The sequence below is a fragment of the Triticum urartu genome, chromosome 7A (genome assembly GCF_056163025.1).
Source record: "Triticum urartu cultivar PI428250 chromosome 7A, HENAU_Tu73, whole genome shotgun sequence".
Classification (NCBI taxonomy): Eukaryota; Viridiplantae; Streptophyta; class Magnoliopsida; order Poales; family Poaceae; genus Triticum; species Triticum urartu.
The window spans coordinates 626,071,228-626,090,224 of NC_141879.1; the positions used below are offsets into that span (position 1 = coordinate 626,071,228).

At 41.1% G+C, this 18,997-nt stretch overlaps 1 protein-coding gene across 1 annotated transcript; it reads right to left on the minus strand.

The window, feature by feature from the left end:
* Positions 1-1,043: 1,043 nt before the first annotated feature.
* On the minus strand, positions 1,044-4,912 carry LOC125520384 (uncharacterized). Its single transcript, XM_048685305.2, has 6 exons — positions 4,756-4,912; positions 2,309-3,599; positions 2,080-2,130; positions 1,892-1,990; positions 1,562-1,720; positions 1,044-1,433 (listed from the first exon to the last, which is right to left on the minus strand). The coding sequence occupies exons 2-6, from the start codon at positions 3,578-3,580 to the stop codon at positions 1,272-1,274; spliced, it is 1,743 nt and encodes a 580-aa protein (XP_048541262.1). The 5' UTR covers positions 3,581-3,599; positions 4,756-4,912; the 3' UTR covers positions 1,044-1,271.
* Between the last annotated feature and the right edge of the window lie 14,085 nt (positions 4,913-18,997).

Genomic DNA, 18,997 nt, shown 5'->3' on the forward strand with positions numbered 1-18,997 from the left:
GCACAACCGTGTCTCTCGCAAAAGCAAAACCGTGTCTCTCGCAGAAGGAAAAAAAATCCAGAAAACGCGTTTTTTTGTTTCTAAGAGGCACGACCATGATTTTGGCGAAAGCAAAACCGTGACTCTCGTGAAAGAAAAGAAAAAAGAAAACGTGTTTTTTCGCGGGAGTTTTTTTTGAATTTTTTTATATCCAAAAGCTAAGGAAGAATGTGAAAAACCAAAACGTTGAAAAACCCCAAAAAAACCATTTAAAAACCCGAAAACGCGTGCGGAAAAATAAAATAAAATCTGGAGGGAGCACCCAGAGCGCGACACGTAGCGGGCGGCTGAGAGCGTGCTAAGTGACGCTGATCGTTGTGAGACTCCCGAAGTAGCGCTCGTGAACTAGTTGCTCCCTGCGCTCCCTCATCATTCCGTTCACTGATGCAAATGATCTATGTCGGGCAGCATTAGAAGTAGGAAGCCCAAATTTTGCAGGAGGCCCAACAACGAATCAGCCCAACGACGAAGCTGCAGAAGTGCTGCCTCAGAATATTTTTGGCAAACAGCTCTGAAAGAGCACTAGCGCTGCCATGACTTTGAGAGGTTAATTAGGAGAAGAACAAGCACTGACATAGGAGTAGCTGTTTCGATCGTTGAACGCAAAGTGCGGATCTTGACCAACTATGCTTTTGCTTTTGTATAATAAAAGAGTTGGCCACCATGATCACGGGTTCTTTTTCTGGCTGAACTGGCACGAATTTGAGTTACAGTATGACACAGTACAGCACGAGTAATGATGGGAGAAGAGCAGAGACAAAGCTGGGGCCGATCATCTGCGCCCTCCTTTTATTCTTTTCCTAGGAGCTTCTTTCTCTGGTGGGCAGCCGCCATAGATTTACAGCCATCACACTTTTCCTCTTTCAGTAATCCGTAGATTGTAGTACACCATTTCCCAGCCCCAAGGATGATCGTTTTCCTTTTTTATCTGATGGCCGGTGACGTGTACTGTGAGTGGAACAAGATAATAATAATGTAACAAAAAAGAAAGAAAGACACGGAGCTTTGCAAGAGAGAAACAGTTCATCATGTATATATTCACAAGTTGGAGGGCCTTGATTTGTGGCAGTGCCTACGATGTCTAACATGGTTTCATGGTATCTTCATACTACTCCCACCGTCTCAGAATAACTGTCTCTACTTTATACTAACTTTGGTATAACGTTATGTTAAAGTTGATATGTTAAAGTTGAGACACTTATTTTGAGACGGAGAGAGTATTTGACATAGATTCATGTATCCCCCTTGTCCGCGGCGTCCGACAGCGAAGGTACTGCTGAAGCTTTGCATATCGGACACCAGTTCTTCTGTCGAAGCCACTCCTGAATGCAGCACACATGGTACTGATGCTCACACTTCATTCTACCAACCTCTTCGTCCTCAATGTACTCCTCCTGTAATACCCAGTCAATGTCAAAAACATATGTAAGCAGCACAAAAAAGAAATAACAGTATAGTAATGCACAAACAATAAGTTTCTTGCAAAAGAAGCAGTAATAATGGCCCATGAACTGGGAAATACCTGGCATATGCTGCATTTGACATCATCTACTACAGGTTTGTTCACTTCTAGCGCTGGATTCGCTCGTTTATACACGACTCGACTGAGACACTTCTCCAATTGCTCTTCGGAAAGGGCAGTGCTCACGGAGCCAATTCTATCCTCTAGTTGTAATAATTCCTGAGCGAAACAAAACATATCAGCTTCTGGTGTCTGAACTTCATGAGCATAGGGCTACATTTTAGGATCTATACATGCAAACTGAATGGTTACAGAGTAACAATTGTTAACAAAGAAAAGAACGTCTCTAATCAAATTATTACGGCAAAATCAATATCATGGTAATAATACCTCATAAGACATGTCGTCAATATCCATTCTCATATCTCTATGCTGATCATTCAAGCCAAGGCCACTGAGGAATAGATTGGTTTCCAGCACCAGCAATTGCTGCCAATATTATGTACAGAACATGCTTCAGAGCTAAGTTGGCAAGAAAAGAGAAAATTAAAGTTGCAAACAAGGACAAAAGGACTGACCTCATAAGACAATTCATCATGTTGTTCAATCCTTTCCAATGCTAGCAACACCTGTACACAATAAGCATTCCATATATCAACACTGTTATTGCTTTCTCATGTCAAGACTTCCTAGCAGCTAATAAAAAGCACTGCACTGTAAACTATGATAGTTTGATCAGTTTCATCACAAACAAAACCTAAGCACAAAATCAAACAACTCAGACAGTACATGGAAAAACAAATTTACCTCTGCAATTCCGTCCATGTTCATGCGCCTGTGGACATCTCTAAACATTTGTGGGGAGCTATCCTCGGGACGAGAACTCCCTCTGCTCCTTGATGTACGGTTACTAGAGCCTTGACGACTAGAAGAGTAAATTGCATGAGGCAACTCCATAGGAAAAGGCCTCGTTGACCTCTGTGGAGGAACTTCGTTCATCGAAAATCGGGCCCAATCTGGTTGACGAGCCCCCGATACAGTCTCACGCAGAGCAAACACGCGCTGCTCTGTTTCATCTGGCATCCTCATCCTAGCCTGCTGAGTAAAAGGACGCCTAGTCCTTACTGAATCTGCAGAATCCCGAATAATTCTGTTGCTAGTCCTTGTTGTTTGTTGAGAAGCTGATTGTTCAGAGTCTCTGACTCTAGGACCAGTACTGCCAGGATACAAGGAAGGCTGCCCACTTAAAGCCCTTGGTCTTGAAGAAGTCTCCCCATCAGAAATCCTCTTTCTCGTAATCTCAGTCCTCTTACTATGGACAGAATTAGATGAAGAACAGCCTGACGGCAAAACATCAGAGATTGATGTGCAACCAAGGTTTTTTATACCACGCCTTTGTACACCAGGACCAGCACCATTTGATGATTTCACACCAATGGCCAAATTGCGAGGTCCAGCAGGCTGATGGACAGAAGTAGATGCAGTTTGAGTTTTACCCAAACCTATTTCCTCTTTATCCTTCTGCCTACGTGGTTTAGTCCTCAATGCAGTATTTCTCGCCACAGAATCAACTACATGTGAAGAACTCCCTGAAGAAACAGATGAATCTAAGACTTCAGGATCTAGCCCTGTTGGCTGATCCCCAGTGGTTGATGTGGATGATGAATCTTCTGACTCAATCTGCTGAGCACATGGATGCCCATCCTCCTCATCAGCAATAGCTTTCTTGCTACTCTGCAGACGGTTGACAACAGTTCTTCTGTTACTACTTTCAGCATTGTTAAACTGTGCCGACAATGGGCGCCTTAGCTTTTCGTCGTAATTTTTTCTGACAGGAGCTTTTGAAGAGCTTGCAGATACAGACTTAGATCCTGATGAATTAAAAGAGTCACGCAAATACCCCGGCTTTTCCTTGTTGCCAGCCCATGTTGCTTTTGTGGGGTTGAGCTTTGTGGTGTTCCCTGGCTTATTCTGGAACTGATTTGGTCTCTCCTCATTGCTTTGATTTCTCAAGGAGACACCAGAACCCTTTCTTAGAATGCCAATTGTTGTGGAGGATCTACCGGCGTTCTCCTCCATGGCAACTTGTGTTACACTTCTGCAGCCACAATGCAATGAAAGTTAGGAACTGATGTTGCCACAAACAGTCAGAAAGGTAACCTCCAATATGTAAATCCGCATGTAGAAATGATACAGTTCATGTAAGAAAATGGGAAGAAGGTAATGATAGCAATCTCCAATAGCACCAAACAATCGAACTTTGCACCTACTGTTAGTTAAGAACATTCAACTACACTCCAAGGAAGCCATATTCACCTATGTTTATGAAATTATATCAGATCACTATGTTGTAGCGGCGCTACAAGTTAACCGTCCGCTCTTCAGTTTTTTCATTTTAAGCAGACAAAAAATATATTTCCTAAAATGTAAAATGTATTCAATAGATTTTTGTAACAAAATTGGAACAAAATAAGACCCTCTGTTCATTATCATATCTGCCTCTTCGGCATCATCTGTTCATTATCCCAAAACCAATTGGAATTAGCAGTTGAATGAAAACGACTTGATCGAAAGCTGCATATAACAGTTTAGATTGTGATACAGTGACGGCGAATTTCCTGCTTCAAACAAAAGACTGTCTGGGGCGACCCACGCAATATAAAAACACTTGGGTCATGGATAACTATGTCATGTGCAAACATCATCCCACATAGTAATTTATTTGAAGATACAAACAGGAAAAAATGCCTATCGATTTACAAACTAAGAAATGTTGGCAAAATACTCAATCGCGTAAAGAATAACAGAAACACAATAGGCACAACCAAGTCTCCTCTGCCTTCTGAATCATTACGAGAGAGAATCGTGCGCCCACAAAATTTAAGAATCCCTCCCCTCAGGCCTCAGCTCATAAACACACACGGATTACAGATTACTGCATAATAAGTGTATGTATGTATCTGGAATCGAAACGATCACAGGCGCAACCATGTAGCAGCCCAAACCGAGGGAGAGAAAAACGAAATCCGCAGGAAAAATCGACCAATCCAAAGCCCAAATGATCGACACGCCCACAGCAAACGGGGCGGAAACCGCAGGCTGAAGATAGACCCTCTCCTCCTAAACAAAATCCCCACGCCAACACAAGGGAAGAAACGATCAAGGGAACAGAGATTCGTTCCCGAGCTTGCCCGCTTCTCCCCCATCTAAGACAATCTAATCGAAGGCACGCTGCGCGCGCATCCATTTCGTACCTCCTCCTCCACCTCGAACCGACGGCGGCGGCGGCGGCGGCGGCGGCGGCGGCGCCGACCCCGTTTCTTTGTCCTCCCCTTGCCCCCTCGTTTTCTTCTCCTCGCGAAATGGAAACGGGGGAGACGGCGTGCGGTCCGGACGGAGAAGATTTGGTCAGATCCGAGGCGATTTATTTAGCGGCTGGCCGTAGCGGGTCGGGCGCACGGTGGCTAGCGGAGCCCCGTCGCGGCCACGTGGCGCGATGACCGAGGGCACGCTCCGCGGGTGCGGTCGCGCCGTGTGAGTCAGTGGGTGGTGGCGCGCACGACAGGGTCCGTTGTGGTGCGCGTGCGCCGGCGGGATTGACCCGATCGACGGGGACGCGCACGGGGGTGGGTTGGCGCCGCCGGTTTTTCTGAGAAAAGAAATGAAATGCTCATATGTGTGCATATGTGTTCATAGAAAGATGGATGCATGCTCATATAGATGAGCTTTTGTGTCTGTACTGTATTAAAAAACAAGTAGCCGAATCTTAACTTGTGTATAGGGGGATATTAGTAATTCTGGTGATATATTTATCTAAAAAAGACGGCATATGATTTCGGATGATTGACTTTGATTTGGTGTGTTAACGTGTTATCTCATCTCGTTTACTGTCATTTAATAGCAGTAAACGTATACATTTTCTTAGTGGTAGATCGGAAGGTTAATTATAGTGAGTTATTTTTGGACAAAATTCATGAAAGGATGTGCTTGATGCACAAGCCTTAGGGCAAGTGCACAACCCGCTATTCCTCCACACACCTTTTCGTCTTTCACCTAGCTTTCCTCGCTCATCCACCTTCTCTTCGCCAACTCTTGCACCTCCCTAACTTCTCTTCTGCAGCATCTAGTGCACTCTAGTCCTCCTTCCCGTCATAAGAGGATCTAGATTGAAAGTGTCTTTCTGCTCCGAGCTCATTTACAGTACATTCGAAAGAAAATAAAAAAAAATCCAAAAAAATCTGTTCTTTTTGTGTGATAAACTTTAACAAATGTTTTAAGAGCCTGCAAATTTTCACATTCAAATGATATTCCTAGAAGTCGAAGCAAAAAAAAAATCAGCACTCTAAAATGCTTTTGAAAATGACATTTGGAGCACCGATTTTGTTTTTGTTGCCACCACTTCCACAAATGTGACTTCATGATGAAATTTTGCAAGCACTAAAATTTGACAATGTTTAGCACAAAAAAAGATTTAATTTTTTCTCCAAATTTTTACGAATTTACTATTCATGCAGGCTCATTTGAGCTTGAGCTAAGAATAGCAGCGTCCCATCCTGATGCGGATTTTGGATAATTAATTTGATTAGGTGCGTTATCTTATTTGGTTTATTATTACTTAATAGTATAAAACATTTATTGAAAGGTCGGTTATGATAAGTTAGTTTTGCTTTCATTATTTTAGCCGACTTAATATGAAATTCAATGTGTTTGACGTTCACGCCATAGGGCAAATGTGCAACCCACCATTCTTCATGCTTTTGTCTTTGTCTTTGTCTTGCTCGTAGCTCCTCCCTCTCGTTAGCGCCGGTAGCCTCCTCTGCTCGACGTAGCCCAACCTTCTCTTCGTCTACTCTTGCACCTCGCTACCTTCCCATCTCCAGCATCTTGTGTACTCTAGTCCATTTTACTGCCATCAGAGCTCCCAACAGAGAATTTTGGATAATTGACTAGGTTGAGTGTGTTATCCCACTTGGTTTATTATCACCTAATAGTAGAAAAAGTATATTGGAAGGTTAATTATGGTCAGTTTTTTTGCTTTCATCATTTTAGTTGATTCAATACGAAATTCAACGTGTGTGACATTCACGCCATAGGGCAAATGCGCAACCCATCCTCCTCACGCCTTTATCTTCACCTTTCTCCTATCTCCTTCCACTCGTCGACTCTGCGGCCTCCCCCGCTTGACATCCTCACTACCCACCTTCTCTTCGCCTACGCTTGCAACCTTGCAACCTTCTCTTGAACAACATCTCATGCACTCTAGCCCACTCTCCCCGCTATAAGAGCCCCCAACAGAGAATTTTTGATAATTGACTTGATTGGGTATGTTATCTCATTGGTATATTATCACTTAATTGTAAAAAAAGTATTGGAAGGCTAATTATGGTGAGTTATTCTTTCTTTCACTATTTTAGCCGGTTCAATACAAATTTCATGAAAGGTTGTGCGTGATGTGTACGTTGTACGGCAAGTGCACACTCGCTAGTCTGCTCGCGCCTTTGTCTTCCTCCTTGATCCTGCTACTCGTCAGCACTGCTGGCCTCCTTCGCTTGGCCTCTTCCCAACCCCACCTTCTCTTCGCCTACTCTAACATCTTGTTGCATTCTCCTCTTCGGCATCTCGTGCAACCTATTCCACTTCCCCACCATAATAGTCCCCAACTCTGGACATGGCACCCTAATCTCTAAAGTAGCCAAGGTGCTCATTACCCATTGGGAACTTGATCGTGCATCTTCATTCCCCACCACTCTTATCTTTTCCCTCTTTCTTTATCCTTTTGGCGCCTCCTCCTCAACTGATATTCTTCTTCCTATGGCACAAGACATATCGAACCCTAAGCCAAAGAATGCAACATGGGTTATGTCATCATGTATTCCGTCCACTGCAATTTACAAATCATGTTTTTGTCTTCCCTAAGAAAATATTTTTGTCTCGAATAGAAACTAAAGAATCCACTAGTAATAAGCCAAATTTGCAATATATTATTTTTGTCGAGAATCTAAGAGATAACCATATATGATGAAAAGAGCCGAGAGATAAATTAGGACAAATGAGGAAGTAAAATCACCAACCACGATGTTTGTGCCTTGTATTTTGAAAGAAGTTTGCAAAATTATTATTATGGCCTATATTTTTAACAAAGAGGCAATGCTTCTTATGGAAACTAAGTTTCAGATTGCTTTGCAACTTTAGAAGCTTAAATTAACCCTCTATAGTCTACAAGTGTTTGGCAAGTTTTAAACTCAAATTACATCTTATGATAATTCATAGTAAACTGCAACATCAGGGGCACTTTTCGTCGTCCCTCAAGGGATTTCCGATAACACAATGAGGTATGTTAGTGTTGAGGCTTCAAAATGTTTTGGGTCTATCAATGGTGCGTAGCATTTCAATTCCCGTCGGAAGGCTCATGACAAAAATTGTGTTAACTCGCTAAGCCTAACCCATCATTTATCCTTTCTCTTGGAGGTATTACATCCATTGTTTATCAATAACGCCCAATCAATCTACTAGTGCCTTTTCGGCCTGGCATGAACTACTGACGGATGCGACTATCGAATGATCCGTTATCAAGATACTGACTAGAACACCACTTCATGTATGGAGCAAAAACTCTGGTCATGTCCTTTATTGGTTGGTTTAGCAGCGAACTTACATCATTACCTTGTTGAAGGTATTGTCTCCATGTTGTTGTTCTGGTTCATTGTCTGGTCTCGGCAAACAGGATGAAAATCTTTGTCCAGGCCACCTCCATAAGGACAGCGACGATGGTGTAAGAACATTTGTCCCTTCTTTAAAGCGTTGATGCAGAAGAATTCGACTAAGTCGTAGGTGTTTATTTCATATCCTGTAATAATCCAGTCGTGGTTCTATTTGTTTTGTACTCTACATAATATTAATAAGAATGGTTGTGTGCATCACAATGACTTAAAGGCCGGAGGTGTAACATCTTTTTTGGTAGAAAACAAACAATTCATTACTCATTATCCATGGATAAATTAAAGGAGAAAATTCCCTTCCAAAAGATAAGGAAGGGAATATAGTGCTATACATGAAAGCTTTGAAAAAAGCAGCAGATAGAGGATCCCGGTCATTTCTAACCTATGGGCAAAATGCTAACTATCGCATATTTACCTATAAGAATATAATAAATAGTGTAGTTGAAAGTGATTTAGTTTTTTTTTTGTATTTCTTCAACTGCATTCATTCACTTGCTTTTACCGTCAACCAAACTTTGCTAATCACACTTTTTAATGTTTTTTTCCTTTCAAATGCATGACGTGTCTCTACTGCATCTCAAATCTCTATTGCTTTTCGAGGCTTTTTTTTACATTGGCTTTGCTCTCTTCTATAAAACTATGGTACACTTTTGGCGTACTCTCGAAAAAAACATCTCTAGTGCAGTATTTTACTAGATGAGAAAGTATTGGACGTTTGTTGTGGAATTATGTCATGTATTAACTATAAAAAATCCTTTTGGAGCTTATTAACTACTACCTCTATAAAAAAGTTATATGATTTTTTAGGTCACCGAAGTAGTGACCTAAAAAGTCTTATAGAAGTTTACATTGGAAGTAGCATATAAGATCTTTATTTCAAAGAGAGATGATGTAAGTTGTCTGCACAATGGTTTCTAACATACATAAATAGTCCGAATATCTCTTTTACTTAAAAACACTTGTAAGGTTCTTGTGTCTGTGCCTTTTTTGGCCTCCCTCCCCACCACACATTCTCCTTTTGGGTTTTGTCAATTTCTTCATACCACTTTTCCTTGAGAACCACCTCAACTAGCCCACATCTTTTTATCGGCTTACCAAATAAAATCATGTTTTTTTGGTATCAATAATAACTACTAATCAAATTTCCATATTTGATACATCATCACATTAACAATAAAATAGCTATTAAATCAAGGCGATTGCATAAAAACATCTATTGCAACACATAACAATTGTTCAATTAAAGAGAATAACGAGAGAGAAATTAAGTTGCACAACAATTTCCCGATCACGAGCAATACTTGATATAGTCCACTATAGGTAAGTCACCTGAAAAACGATTTGGTGTAAGTTAATTTCGTGTGGGGTCCGATTTTCATCGAACTACTCCCGTATCTTCTTTGTTCTCTAGCCCTCCTTCCACCCGCCTGATCCAACATCGACCAAACCACCTGCTGCCGTCACATGCAGCCATCGATGCCCTGATGACCCACAAGTATAGGGGATCTATCGTAGTCCTTTCGATAAGTAAGAGTGTCGAACCCAACGAGGAGCAGAAGGAAATGATAAGCGGTTTTCAGTAAGGTATTCTCTGCAAGCACTGAAATTATCGGTAGCAGATAGTTTTGTGATAAGGTAATTTGTAACAGGTAACAAGTAACAAGAGTAAATAAGATGCAGCAAGATGCCCAATCCTTTTTGTAGCAAAGGACAAGCCTAGACAAACTCTTAAATAAAGGAAAACGCTTCCGAGGACACATGCAAATTATCGTCAAGCTAGTTTTCATCACGTTCATATGATTCGCGTTCGATACTTTGATAATTTGATATGTGGGTGGACCGGTGCTTGGGTGCTGCCCTTCCTTGAACAAGCATCCCACTTATGATTAACCCCTCTTGCAAGCATCTGCAACTACAAAAGAAGTATCAAGGTAAACCTAACCATAGCATGAAACATATGGATCCAAATCAGCCCCTTACGAAGCAACTCATAAACTAGGGTTTAAGCTTCTGTCAGTCTAGCAACCCATCATCTACTTATTACTTCCCAATGCCTCCCCCTAGTCCCAAACAATGGTGAAGTGTCATGTAGTCGATGTTCACATGACACCACTAGAGGAGAGACAACATACATCTCATCAAAATATCGAACGAATACCAAATTCACATGACTACTTATAGCAAGACTTCTCCCATGTCCTCGGGAACAAATTAACTACTCACAAATCATATTCATGTTCATAATCAGATGGGTATTAATATGCATAAATGATCTGAACATATGATCTTCCACCAAGTAAACCAACTAGCATCAACTACAAGGAGTAATCAACACTACTAGCAACCCACATGTACCAATCTGAGGTTTTGAGACAAAGATTGGATACAAGAGATGAACTAGGTTTGAGATGAGATGGTGCTGGTGAAGATGTTGATGGAGATTGACCCCCTCCCGCTGAGTGGATCGATGGTGATGATTTCCCCCTCCCGGAGGGATGTTTCCCCGACAGAACAGCTCCGCCGGAGCCCTAGATTGGTTCCGCCTCGTGGCGGCGGAGTTTCGTCCCGTAAGCTTGCTTATGATTTTTTCTCGGACGAAAGACTTCATATAGCAGAAGATGGGCACCTGAGGCCTGCCAGGGGGCCCACGAGACAAGGGGTGTGCCCAGGGGGGTAGGGCGCGCCCCACCCTCGTGGCCAGGGTGTGGGCCCCCTCTGGTTAATTCTTTCGCTAGTATTTTTATATATTCCAAAATGTGCTCCCGTGAAGTTTCATGACTTCTGGAGTTGCGCAGAATAGGTCTCTAATATTTGCTCCTTTTCTAGCCCAGAATTCCAGCTGCCGGCATTCTCCCTCTTCATGTAAACCTTGTAAAATAAGAGAGAAAAGGCATAAGTATTGTGACATAATGTGTAATAACAGCCCATAATGCAATAAATATTGATATAAAAGCATGATGCAAAATGGACGTATCAACTCCCCCAAGCTTAGACCTCGCTTGTCCTCAAGCGGGAGCCGATATCGAAAAATATGTCCACATGTTTAGAGATAGAAGTGTTGATAAAATAAAATACGGACATGAGGGCATCACGATATATATATATATATTGATATATATATATATTGTCATATGGTTTCTCATGCTAAAGTAACAATTCATTCACAATTTCAAGTATGAATCAGAAACTTCATTGAAAACTAACAAACTATAATCTCAGTCATTGAAGCAATTGCAATTTATCATAACATCGGAAAGAGTCAATATAAGAGCTTTTCAGCAAGTCCACATACTCAACTATCATTTAGTCTTTCACAATTGCTAACACTCATGCAATATTTATGGGTATGAAGTTTTAATCGAACACAGAGAAAGATAGAGGCTTATAGTTTTGCCTCCCAACCTTTTACCTCAAGGGTAATGTCAACAATAATAGTTCATGAAAACTCACATCCAATTAGCTATATATATATCAGGATCTTTCCAACACACAGTGCTTGCCAAAGGATAAAATGTAAAAAGGAAAGGTGAAAATCACCATGACTCTTGTATAAAGTATAAGACAAGGATAAAAGATAGGCCCTTCGCAGAGGGGAGCAGAGGTTTCCATGCGCTTTTATGGTTGGATGCACGAAATCTTAATGCAAAAAAACATCACTTTATATTGCCACTTGTGATATGAACCTTTATTATGCAGTCCATCACTTTTATTTCTTCCACATCACAAGATCGTATAAAGCTTATTTTCTCCACACTAATGAATCATACATATTTAGAGAGCAATTTTTATTGCTTGCAACAATGACAACTTACTTGAAGGATCTTACTCAATCCATAGGTAGATATGGTGGACTCTCATGGCAAAACTGGGTTTAAGGATGTTTGGAAGCACAAGTAATATCTCTACTTGGTGCAAAGAATTTGGCTAGCATGAGAGGGAAAGGCAAGCTCGACATGTTGGATGATCCATGACAATATAATTTATTTTAGATGTAAGAAAACATAACCCATTACGTTCTCTTCCTTGTCCAACATCAACTTCTTAGCATGTCATATTTTAATGAGTGCTCACAGTCATAAAAGATGTCCAAGATAGTATATTTATATGTGAAAACCTCTCTTTCTTTATTACTTCCTATTAATTGCAACGATGACCAAAACTATGTTTGTCAACTCTCAGCAACTTTTATTCATCATACTCTTTATATGTGAAGTCATTACTCTCCATAAGATCCATATGATCTCTTTATTTCTTTTTGTTCTTTCTCTTCTCTTTTATTTTTATTCCCTCTAGATCATGGAAAGATAATCAGGCCCTTGACTCATAACTAATCTTTATTATATATAGCTCACGGACTCGATTACATAGAAGGATCATAAAGCAAAACTCAAAACGAGATCATACTAAAACTTTATTCTACTAGATCAAAATATCACTAAAAGGATCAAACTAAGAAAAACGGTAAAGATAGGAGTGTGATGGTGATACGATACCGGGGCACTCCCCCAAGCTTGGCAGTTTCCAAGGGGAGCTCCCATACCAGATACTCAGTTCTTCTTTGTTGGTGAAGAAGATAATGGTAATGATGGATAGTCGCACATCGAGCGTAGGAGATCCTCCAATTTGCGGATAATGCCCTTGAGTGCGATGATATGCTCCTTCAACAAAATATTTTCATGTGTGAGATACTTGTTTTGAATGTGAGCTAACTCAATCATCTTGAAAGCTTCAATCTCCGTTGGGGTAAGGAGATTGTGATGAGGTTGAAGGATGTCTTCGTCTTCTACTGCCGGAACTTGATCTCCCATGGCCTTCTTGATCCCATCATCCTTGTTGATCTCCCCGAGTTCTTCTCTCTTCAGCTCTATCTTCATTACCAAGCATCGTTGACCTCATTGTTGGAGGAGGGAGACGACATGATGCCTGTCCTTGACAACCCTGGCAGAAAACAGCTCGAAACAAAAACATGAGATATTTGTGTGGTACGGTGATCAAAACCTTCGGGGGATTATATAGTGAATTTTTACCGACCAAAAGAAGTATCGTGCAAGAAATCGGAGTCCGGAGGGCACACGAGGTGCCCACGAGGCAGGGGGAGTGCCCAGGGGGGTAGGGCGTGCCCTCCACCCTCGTGGAAGCCTCCTGTCCTTCCCGGACTGGTTCTTATTTTTCTATTTTCTTAAATATTCCAAAACAGAGAAAAATTGCTATTAGAACTGTTTTGGAGTCGGTTTACTTACCATACCACATACCTATTCCTTTTCGGAGTCTGAAATGTTCTGGAAAGTGTCCCTTATATATTCCTCCGGGGTTACGGTTTCAATAACATTAGTTTCAACATTTATAGGATTACCTAGATATAATGTTTGATTCTTTGACCATTCACCACCCTTGGATTTGTGCCTTCAAAGTTGTTGATTTTTATGGCACCGGAACGATAGACCTCCTCGATGACGTAAGGACCTTCCCACTTAGAGAGGAGTTTTCCTGCAAAAAATCTTAAACGGGAGTTGTATAACAATACACAATCACCTACATTAAACTCACGTTTTTGTATCCTTTTGTCATGCCATCTTTTAACTTTTTATTTAAACAGTTTGGCATTCTCATAGGCATGGGTTCTCCATTCATCAAGTGAAGTAATGTCAAATAGTCTCTTCTCACCGGCAAGTTTGAAGTCATAGTTGAGCTCTTTAATGGCCCAATATGCCTTATGTTCTAGTTCGAGAGGTAAGTGGCATGATTTTCCATAAACCATTTTATACGGAGACATGCCCATAGGATTTTATATGCAGTTCTATAGGCCCATAATGCATCATCAAGTTTCTTGGACCAATTCTTTCTAGATCTATTAACAGTCTTTTGCAAAATTAGCTTAAGCTCTCTATTACTTAGTTCTACTTGACCACTAGACTGTGGATGATATGGAGATGCAATTCTATGATTAACATCATACTTAGCAAGCATTTTACGAAAAGCACCATGAATAAAATGTGAACCACCATCAGTCATTAAGTATCCAGGGACTCCAAACCTCGGAAAAATAACTTCTTTAAGCATCTTAATAGAGGTGTTATGATCAGCACTACTAGTTGGAATAGCTTCTACCCACTTAGTAACGTAATCAACAGCAACTAAAATATGTGTATATCCATTAGAGGAAGGAAACTGTCCCATATAATCAAAGCCCCAAACATCAAATGGTTCAATAACAAGTGAATAATTCATAGGAATTTCTTGACGTCTACTAATATTACCAATTCTTTGACATTCATCACAAGACAAGACAAACTTACGGGCATCTTTGAAGAGAGTATGCCAATAAAAACTGGATTGCAATACCTTATGTGCTGTTCTATCTCCAGCGTGGTGTCCTCCATAAGCCTCGGAGTGACACTTACGTAGGATCTGTTCCTGTTCATACTCAGGTACACAACGTCTAATAACACCATCTACTCCTTCTTTATAAAGGTGTGGGTCATCCAAGAAGTAATGTATTAAATCATAGAAAAACTTTTTCTTTTGATAGTATGTGAAACTAGGTGGTATAAATTGTTCATCAGGAAAACTATCATCAATATACCATGGAGCTGTACGAGAAGCATTTATTAGCAGACAACCTTTTCTTTTTCCAACCTAGCAGACAACTTTTTCTTTTTCTTTTGCTAGTATGTCATAATCAACATACCATGGAGCAGTATGAGAAGCATTTATGACAGCTAATTGTTCATCAGGAAAACTATCATCAATAGGTAGTGGGTCATCAAGAACATTCTCTAACTTAGACAAGTTGTCTGCAACGGGGTTCTCAGCTCCCTTTCTATCAATAATATGCAAATCAAATTCTTGTAGCAAGAGAACCCATCTAATAAGTCTAGGTTTAGCATCTTTCTTTTCCATAAGATATTTAATAGTAGCATGATCAGTGTGAATAGTTACTTTAGAATCAACAATATAAGGTCTGAACTTATCACAAGAAAATACAACTGCTAAAAATTCTTTTTCAGTAGTAGCATAATTTCTCTGGGCACTGTCTAGAGTTTTACTAGCATATCGGATAACATTTAATTTCTTATCAACTCTTTGTCCTAGAACAGCCCCTACAGCATAATCACTAGCATCACATAATTTCAAAGGGTAAATTCCAATCAGGAGGCTGAACATAGGTGCAGAAATCAAGGCTTTCTTAAGTATTTCAAATGCTTCTGCACAATCATCATCAAAGACAAAAGGAACATCTTTTTGTAAGAGATTAGTCAGAGGCCTGGAATTTTTTGAGAAGTCTTTAATGAACCTCCTATAAAAACTAGCATGACCAAGGAAACTTCTTATACCTTTGATGTCCTTAGGACACGACATCTTTTCAATAGCATCAACTTTAGCTTTATCAACTTCAATACCTCTTTCAGAAATTTTATGCCCCAAGACAATACCTTCATTAACCATAAAGTGGCACTTCTCCCAATTCAAGACAAGATTACTTTCTTCACATCTCTGCAAAACTCGATCAAGGTTGGTTAAGAAATCATCAAAAGAAGTTCCATATACGGATAAATCATCCATGAAAACCTCAACAATATTTTCACAAAAGTTAGAGAATATAGCAGTCATACATCTTTGAAAGGTAGCAGGTGCATTACATAAACCAAAAAGCATATGTCTATAAGCAAAGGTACCGAAAGGGCAAGTAAAGGTGGTCTTTTCTTGATCCTCTTTTGACAAAGGTATTTGAGAGAAACTAGAATAACCATCTAGAAAGCAAAAATGTGTATGTTTGGATAATCTTTCTAGCATTTGATCAATAAAAGGTAAAGGGTAATGATCCTTTTTAGTAGCTTTATTTAATTTGCGGAAATCAATTACCATTCTATAACCTGTAACAATTCTTTGTGGGATCAATTCATCTTTATCATTAGGGACAATAGTAATACCTCCCTTCTTAGGGACACAATGGATGGACAGGACTTACCCACTGACTATCAGCAACGGGATAAATTATACCTTCCTCCAGAAGCTTTAGTATTTCTTTTCTTACCACTTCTTTCATCTTAGGATTTAACCGTCATTGGTGATCAACAACCGGTTTCACGTCTTTCTCCAATTTTATTTTGTGCTGGCATAGAGTGGGACTAATGCCCTTAAGATCATCAAGAGTATATCCAATAGCAGCACAGTGCTTCTGCAGAGTTTTCAATAATTTCTTTTCTTCATGCTCTGAAAGGTTAGCACTAATAATAACAGGATATATCTTTTTCTCATCAAGATAAGCATATTTTAGAGTATCAGGTAAAGGTTTAAGCTCAAACACGGGATCACCCTGAAGTAAATATGCCCTAGAGGCAATAATAAAGTTATTATTTATTTCCTCATATCATGATAAATGTTTATTATTCATCCTAGAATTGTATTAACCAGAAACATAATACATGTGTGAATACATAGACAAACATAGTGTCACTAGTATGCCTCTACTAGATTAGCTCGTTGATCAAAGATGTTTAAGTTTCCTAGCCATAGACATGAGTTGTCATTTGATCAACGGGATCACATCATTAGGAGAATGATGTGATTGACATGACCCATTCCGTTAGCTTAGCACTTGATCGTTTAGTTTACTATTATTGCTTTCTTCATGACTTATACATGTTCCTATGACTATGAGATTATGCAACTCCCGATTACCGGAAGAACACTTTGTGTGCTACCAAACGTCACAACGTAACTGGGTGATTATAAAGGTGCTCTACATGTGTCTTCGATGGTGTTCGTTGAGTTGGCATAGATCGAGAATAGGATTTGTCACTCTGATTGTCGGAGAGGTATCTCTGGGCCCTCTTGGTAATGCACATTACTATAAGCCTTGCAAGCAATGTGACTAATGAGTTAGTTACGGGATGATGCATTACATAACGAGTAAAGAGACTTGCCGGTAACGAGATTGAACTAGGTATTGAGGTACCGACGATCGAATCTCGGGCAAGTAACATACCGATGACAAAGGGAACAACGTATTTTGTTATGCGGTTTGACCAATAAAGATCTTCATAGAATATGTAGGAACCAATATGAGCATCCACGTGTCTCGGTCATATCTACATAGCTCTCGAACCCATAGGGTCCGCACGCTTAAAGTTCTGTGACAATTGGTATTATGAGTTTTTGTGTTTTGATGTACCGAAGGTAGTTCGGAGTCCCGGATATGATCACGGACATGACGAGGAGTCTCTAAATGGTCGAGACATAAAGATCGATATATTGGACGACTATGTTTGGACACCAGAAGTGTTTCGGGAGGTTTCAGACATATACCGGAGTACCAGGGGGTTACCGGAACCCCCCGAGGAGTATATTGGGCCTAATGGGCCTTAGGGGGAGAAGAGGAGGGGCGGCCAGGGCAGCCACGCGCCCCTCCCCCTCTGGTCCGAATTGGACAAGGAGGGGGGGCGGCGTCCCCCTTTCCTTCTCTTATTCTCTCCCTTCCTCTCCTACTCCTACTCCTACTTGGAAGGGAGCAGTCCTACTCCCGGTGGGAGTAGGACTCCTCATGGGGCGCACCATAGGAGGCTGGCCCCCTCCCCCTCCTCCACTCCTTTATATACGGGGAGGGGGCACCCCTTGGAGACACAACAATTGATCATTGATCTTTTAGCCGTGTGCGGTGCCCCCCTCCACCATAATCCACCTCGGTCATATCGTAGCGGTGCTTAGGCGAAGCCCTACGTTGCTAGCTTCATCAACACCGTCACCACACCGTCGTGCTGACGAAGCTCTTCCCGGAAGCTCTACTAGATCGTGAGTTCGCAGGACGTCACCGAGCTGAACGTGTGCTGAACGCGGAGGTGCCGTACGTTCGGTACTGAGGATCGGTCGACCGTGAATACGTACGACTACATCAACCGCGTTGTCATAAAGCTTCCGCTTATGGTCTACGAGGGTACGTAGACGACACTCTCCCCTCTCATTGCTATACATCACCATGATCTTGCGTGTGCGTAGGATTTTTTTTGAAATTACTACGTTCCCCAACTGTGGCATCCGAGTCAGGTTTATGCGTAGATGTTATGCACGAGTAGAACACAAGTGAGTTGTGGGCGATACAAGTCATACTGCTTACCAGCATGTCATACTTTGGTTCGGCGGTATTGTTGGATGAAGCGGCCCGGACCGACATTACGCGTACGCTTACGCGATACTGGTTCTACCGACGTGCTTTGCACACAGGTGGCTGGCGGGTGTCAGTTTCTCCAACTTTAGTTGAACCAAGTGTGACTACGCCCGGTCCTTGTTGAAGGTTAAAACAACACTAACTTGACGAAATATCATTGTGGTTTTGATGCGTAGGTAAGAACGGTTCTTGCTCAGCCCGTAGCAGCCACGTAAAACTTGCAACAACAAAGTAGGGGACGTCTAACTTGTTTCTGCAGGGCATGTTGTGATGTGATATGGTCAAGGCATGATGCTATATTTTATTGTATGAGATGATCATGTTTTGTAACAGAGTTATCGGCGACTGGCAGGAGCCATATGGTTGTCGCTTTATTGTATGAAATGCAATCGCCATGTAATTGCTTTACTTTATCACTAAGCGGTAGTGATAGTTGTAGAAGCAATAGTTGGCGAGACGACAACGATGCTACGATGGAGATCAAGGTGTCGCGCCGGTGATGATGGTGATCATGACGGTGCTTTGGAGATGGTGATCAAAGGCATAAGATGATGATGGCTGATACATCTCCAACGTATTTATAAGTTTTGATTGCTCCATGCTATTATATTA